The sequence below is a fragment of the Cylas formicarius genome, unplaced genomic scaffold (genome assembly GCF_029955315.1).
Source record: "Cylas formicarius isolate icCylForm1 unplaced genomic scaffold, icCylForm1.1 PGA_scaffold_9__14_contigs__length_23061073, whole genome shotgun sequence".
Lineage (NCBI taxonomy): Eukaryota > Metazoa > Arthropoda > Insecta > Coleoptera > Brentidae > Cylas > Cylas formicarius.
Window position 1 is genome coordinate 6,740,503 of NW_026844365.1, and position 5,970 is coordinate 6,746,472.

At 37.6% G+C, this 5,970-nt stretch overlaps 2 protein-coding genes across 2 annotated transcripts; one reads left to right on the plus strand and one right to left on the minus strand.

Moving 5' to 3' along the window:
• Positions 1-1,556: 1,556 nt before the first annotated feature.
• On the minus strand, positions 1,557-5,638 carry LOC132707474 (uncharacterized). Its single transcript, XM_060679343.1, has 2 exons — positions 5,498-5,638; positions 1,557-2,159 (listed from the first exon to the last, which is right to left on the minus strand). Exons 1-2 carry the CDS (start codon positions 5,621-5,623, stop codon positions 1,764-1,766), a joined length of 522 nt encoding a protein of 173 aa, XP_060535326.1. The 5' UTR covers positions 5,624-5,638; the 3' UTR covers positions 1,557-1,763.
• LOC132707475 (uncharacterized) lies at positions 3,363-5,107 on the plus strand. The gene is made up of 2 exons (XM_060679344.1): positions 3,363-3,608; positions 4,823-5,107. The coding sequence occupies exons 1-2, from the start codon at positions 3,519-3,521 to the stop codon at positions 5,045-5,047; spliced, it is 315 nt and encodes a 104-aa protein (XP_060535327.1). The 5' UTR covers positions 3,363-3,518; the 3' UTR covers positions 5,048-5,107.
• Positions 5,639-5,970: the final 332 nt, after the last annotated feature.

Below are 5,970 nucleotides of genomic sequence, written 5' to 3' on the forward strand. Positions count from 1 at the left end.
TCAGATTTTAGTATATCTGAAATAGGGGCTTTAGTAAAGAAGGATTCTACGTCAAAACTAACCAGGATATGCTGTGGTTCGAATGTCATGGTTTTTAATACTTCAATGAAAGGGAAACTATCAGCTTTCCTTGTAAAGGGTTTAATATTGAAGCTAGATATTTCGCTAGAGAATATGTTGGCGAATCAGTGGTGTTGACAATAGGTCAAATGAGTAATCTCGGTTTGTGAACCTTGGGGAGTCAGTAGACTTTTTCAGGGATTCTGATAGAGAAGAAGTCTTAATAACACATTTATGGTTCCTCCTGTAAGAATATCTTAAATATTTTTCTGATATTCGCTAGCGTTCATGATCACCATTTTATCTTTTTTATCTGTTTATAGAATTACAATATCTTGATTAAATTTTAGACATTTATAGCAATGCGTTCAGGCTTTAGATCTAATAGGTTTGGATTTTTATTTTATTAGCTGTTTTAAATGGCGGTTTGTTTAGGATAGAGTCGACATGTCAAATGATTTCCTCTTTTGAGATAATACGTGGGGCAAAGATGAAGTTGGAACCGTTTGTAAGAACTGATTTTTCAGTTGGTGCGATGATACATAGTAGTTGAGAAGAATACGATGGTTTGACTAGTGTTGAGGCTTGTTTCTCAAATTCTTGAACGTGATTCTGGGTAGAAGATCAACGAAGATTTTCAGATTTCTCATGAATCATGTTTGAAAGGGTATCGAACTCGGATGTAGACAAGATGGAGGCAAATTAAAGATGTAGAGGCGGAAGAGTCTTATTGATTGGGTCAATTTTTTTTTGGATATGATGAATTCTTTCTCGAAATAAAGCAAAACCAGATTTACGAAGAATTTTATAAGGAAATAGGTTTTGACACGATTGATATTTTAAGAACATTGGTCCTGATTTTATGGTCCCTGCAAAGTAACAAAAAAAACAGTGTCTAGTTTAGGTCGGTGATCCTCTATCTCTGGATTCCTCCTGGATCGGTTATTGTTGAATCGAATTTGCAGACGTTTCGCCAGTCATGCTGTTGGCTTCTTCAGAGCACAACCTAAACTGGCTCTCTGGCTACTCTGTAACTGCTTACACAACAACGGTTTTGCATTCAGAGTTTGGAATATTAGGTTTAGGAGATTTGAATGTTTTAAGCATGTTTCCAATCGAATTTAATTAGCTGTTTAAGATGGTAATTTGTTCAGGATAGATTCGACAATTGAAACGATTTTCTCTTTTAAGATAATACGTAGAGCAAGGACAAAGTTGGAGCTTTTTCAAGAATTAATGATGATGATTATTATTATTTAAATAATTATGTTGTTTAGTTCCATTAACCACATTGAAAATGTAACTCAACTCAACTCACTCAACTCTCCGTTTAAACTTCATGGATATGGACTCTTACTGTTCGTTTGGGGCCGGGGTAAAAACTATCATTAGCATTTTAGCGTCCGGTTTGGGCAGCCAAATAACATGCAATTTTATATTACTTATCATTTATTGTATTCAACAATAAACCTACAATATCACACATAGTACAATATCACAAGTACTTAACGTGTTTCGTTACACAGCAAAGACACCTCTCCAAAAAGTATACATATATATACATATAAATATATAAATATGGGCTTCAGAAAGGGGCGAACTACTATACGGCAAACACTTTTTGCTGAGTTTCTCGACACTCAGTCCGGTACAAATCGAAGGAACGTATCGCCGTTTGGAAAAAAAAAAACGACACTTTCACTCTAGAGGTGATTCAAGTTGGTCAGGTAGTGCATGCTGCAGTTGCAGCCGTGCGAGGCCCCTCTCCGTTTCGGTATCCTCTGCGTAGGCAACCCGGAAAGTCCCTTCACGTATATGTACGTCACTGGCGGCCGTAGGATACTTTTCGGTTTCGACTTTTTGCCGGCCTTCTTGTCCAGCTCTTTCCCGCTGTTACAGTTCTGCGATCGCCTGTAGATGTTCAAATTTTGAAATATCCTCTTGAGGTTCTCGACCGACGTGTAGGATCGGGGCTGGGTGTCGGTATCGGACTCGGAAGTGGACCCGGAAATCGGCGAAACGCTTCTCGATCTGCTGTGGTGGTCTTTGATGTCGTCCGTCCACACGGACCCGCTCGAACTCGAAGCGCTGCCACATACCTGAAATAATGATGCGCGATTATGAACGATGTAATCGAGATATTTCGATTACAGTTCTATAAGCGAGACACGATACAAGCTATTTTTTTCCCCAATCTGTGCCCGTAAATCAGCGCAAACCGTTTATTTCTATAAACATATTGGTTTAACTTCTATGGAAAATGTCAATAAAGTCGAATTCACGAAATGTGACTATAGAACCATTTTTAAATCTTTTAAATTAACTTGTACATAAGGCAACACTTACCCGTATATAGGCACATAGTTTTAACCACAAACAAAAAATTTTTCACAAAAACGCGAAAAAGGTACGGAGAGAATCATAACCACCAAAAACGTAATCAACAATAGCACAGATTGTTACTATTCTCTGGCAATAGCAGTACCTAGTTCGGCGTTGCCAATTATATTCGGATTTCAGAGAGCGATTTTGCATTCTTATGAAAATTAGTCAATTTTTTCAGAAAAATTACGGAAATGTGGCAACTTAGTCGTTGGAGGTGACGCTGGCGCAAAAGATCCACACCTGCTCTACGAAAATATCATAGCCGCCTGCGGCGCATCACTTTTTACCGAGTAGAGCCACTATATTATCTTATGGTTGCACCCATATAGCTATAAGGTACCTTACTACTGTAAAAATTGACGCGCCACAGGTGACTATGATATTTTCGTAGAGAAGGTATCGATCTTCTGCGCATGCGTCGTCCTCCAACGGACTAAGTTGCTAAATTGCCGTAATTACTATTGCCACATTGTGCCATTGTGGTTTACATTTTTGGTGCGTACTATTTTCCTGTTTTTGCGATGCCCACCCACTGGAAAACTTGTGTTTGTGGTCAGAACTGTAAGGAAAAGAATGTGCCTATACACCGGTAAGATTTAGAGGTAGTTTATATAAGACTCCCACCCACAAACGCGTATAATTTGTGCTTTCAGGAAATTACAGCTAATGTGGCAAATATGAGGTCCTGATACGATCTTAGAAAAACACGCCTACACAAATATTTACCTGTGAATTTACTAAACAGAAATCCCTACATTTTTACTAGAACAAGCATAAGGAACTACAAATCCTTTTAATTGGTCAAAAAACTACAGAAAGTGTGGAGTTACCAAGGTCAGTTCAGCTGCAACAAGAAGAATTAAAAGTATATATCTGCAGGAAACTTTTGATATTTACCAGGAATTTTAGGCAGCCATTCAAAATTTGGGGTATTGCATTAACAGATCAGATAGGAAAGTGAATATTGCAGTACATACAAACATAATTTGACACTGATTAAATAGAAACAGGTGCTGTCAAAAAATACTGATTTTTTACATCTGCTTGTTGGATTCGGGACAAATAAAATAGGTATGCACAAATTGGCAAGAAGAGATCTTAATTACTTTCAAACCATTTTCTCAGCCCTTGCTTCGTTTGGGACTGAACTATGTCCTTCACTTGTAAGTATCATCTTATGTAAATAACTATTTAGTTCAACTTTTTGTCTGTTTTCTATTTTTGATGTAATTATCACTTATCCAGATAGTGTAATTCAATTTACATTGTCAGGAAACACTGAATAACATTCTTTGTCGAAAATAGAGCTGCCAGGTAGCCTGATAACTTTGGACGAGCATCCATATGTGGAGATCACATCACTCCTCTATCTATCTATAATTTAGTCCCTTTCTACCCGTAGGGTGTAAGGGTGACATTTCTGCATGCAATTTAGCTATCGATAAAAAGTTTCCAGTCGTTTCTATTTAGTGCCAAGTTTTTAGCTTCTACCCATGTTCGTCCCCTCTTTTTCAAAATCTTTCCCAATGTGCTGTCCCATGTTTCCCTGGCTCTTCCTCTTTTCCGTTTTCCCTGCGTTTTGCTCTGCCAAACTCTTTAATCACTCCTCTAAACTATAGGAAAGGTGGTAAACGCTTGATAAAGTAGGTAGTTCAGTGTCTTTCAGGTAAATATTGTTATCAGTTGTGCATCGGGTTACTTGTTTTCTGGTCATTTTAGTTGTCGATGGTACTGGACAGTCCTCATTTAGAGTGCCAAATGGTACTTTTTTTTGTAAAACTTTTATACTAGTGGATGGATACAAGACTAAAAATTCGTAATTTCTCCAAGACACTTTCAGAAATAGGCTAAAGTATCAGTTAATAACAATCAATGCTCGACAATCAATCTTATCTTATTTCCATTCAGGCTCTAGGGTTTTGCAAAGAGTTTCGCCGCATTGTTGTCACAAACTACAACCCTTGGATCGTTCTTTATATGGACCTTTAAAGAAAGGTATTAATACTGCTAGCGAAAATTGAATGAAAAACAATCCGGGAAAAACTGTGACTATATACAATATATCAGAACTTATTAAGATTGCTTTGTAACGGGTACTCACTCCATCAAATATACACGCCGGATTTACATTTGAGGTACAGGAATGTATCCTTTTAATAAGGATATATTCACTGAAATAGATGTTGTCCCATCATACGTTACAGACTAACCAATTCCTGCTCCTTGCGGTCATCTAACACTGACGAAACATCAAGCCGTACTCTTGATACATCAATACAATGCATAAGCACTGTCAAACCATTAACAAGCACTGCTCATCCGTCTACAGAAAACGCCAAGAAATTTGGTCCAGTTAAAGTAAGGCCTTTTATTACAGCCCCAAGGTAAGAAGAAAAGAAAATCCACCATCTACACGGACAGACCTGAAGAATTTCGGATTGAGTGTGAAGAAAAGAAAGCGAAGAAGGTAACAAAAAATGTAGGTATAGGATTGAAGAAAACGCACACGAAGAAAGAAAGTTCAGCAATAAGCGAAGATGAAGAAGAATGTTTTTGCCTAGAATCTTTCAGCGCTAGTAAACCAAATTGCATGCCACAATAGTCTTATCAATTAAACATGTACATTTTTTTGTTTATAAAATATGTTTTATTTTTTTATGAATTATAGTCAGACTTGTGATCCATCTGTACTAATTTTTGTTGACGCGATTTTTGTTATATTTCAGAATAACTTTATCATTATTTTAGAATATGTTATATTTTTTACTAAATTAAATTCCAACTATTTACCACATTCGATAAAGACACGGTGTTGTCGAAACAATAGTCATGTAAAAATATATAATTTCGTGAGAATCTGAACTTTTACTTCTTATTTATTTTGATAAAAGGATTCTCATGAATTGAAAACCACCTCAGTTCAATTTACTATTAATAATAATAACTAATAACTAATAATATTAATATAATAATTCTCTTTTCATTCATAATCGTTTATTTGAATGATCGTTCGTTATTCAAATCGATGATTCCGATTATGCACATCACTAACCTGAATCTCCCCGTGCGATTTTCTCCTGGCAAACTTTCGAAACACCGATAGTTGAGACGTACGTCGGTTCTCGGTGTTTTCCGCGTCGGTTTTGGCGCTCGACGTTCGTTCGTTTACGGAATTCATCGCGAAGTTTCGTAAGGTGCGAGATGCGATACTGAAGCGGCGCTACGCTAGTCGCCCGTATTTATAAGGGTAGGTGGCGCATGGCTCTACGCGCTTCAAGCACGTGAGTTTTTGTTTGTTTGTAATCGATATGTGGTTTTAACACGTGATATTTACGGGCCGAAAGTTTCGATTGCCGCGGGAGACGGAGGAGGCGCGAACCCTTACGCGGCTTTTCTGGAAGACGATTGTTTCTCTTTTGTGCGGGTTGAAAGTCGTTGGAAAGCGTGGCGGTTGGGTTTCCCCGAAGAAGGTTGTTTATCGTCTCGACCTGAATTCCGTCACGTTAAGCGTTCTTTCTCAAATAA

Coding starts and splice junctions, on each gene's coding strand:
- LOC132707475 (XM_060679344.1), top strand. CDS start 3,519: ATGCACAAATTGGCAAGAAGAGATCTTAATTACTTTCAAACCATTTTC. Junction 3,609..4,822: donor CTGAACTATGTCCTTCACTT/GTAAGTATCATC, acceptor CTTTTATTACAG/CCCCAAGGTAAGAAGAAAAG.
- LOC132707474 (XM_060679343.1), bottom strand. CDS start 5,623: ATGAATTCCGTAAACGAACGAACGTCGAGCGCCAAAACCGACGCGGAA. Junction 2,160..5,497: donor AATCGCACGGGGAGATTCAG/GTTAGTGATGTG, acceptor TCATTATTTCAG/GTATGTGGCAGCGCTTCGAG.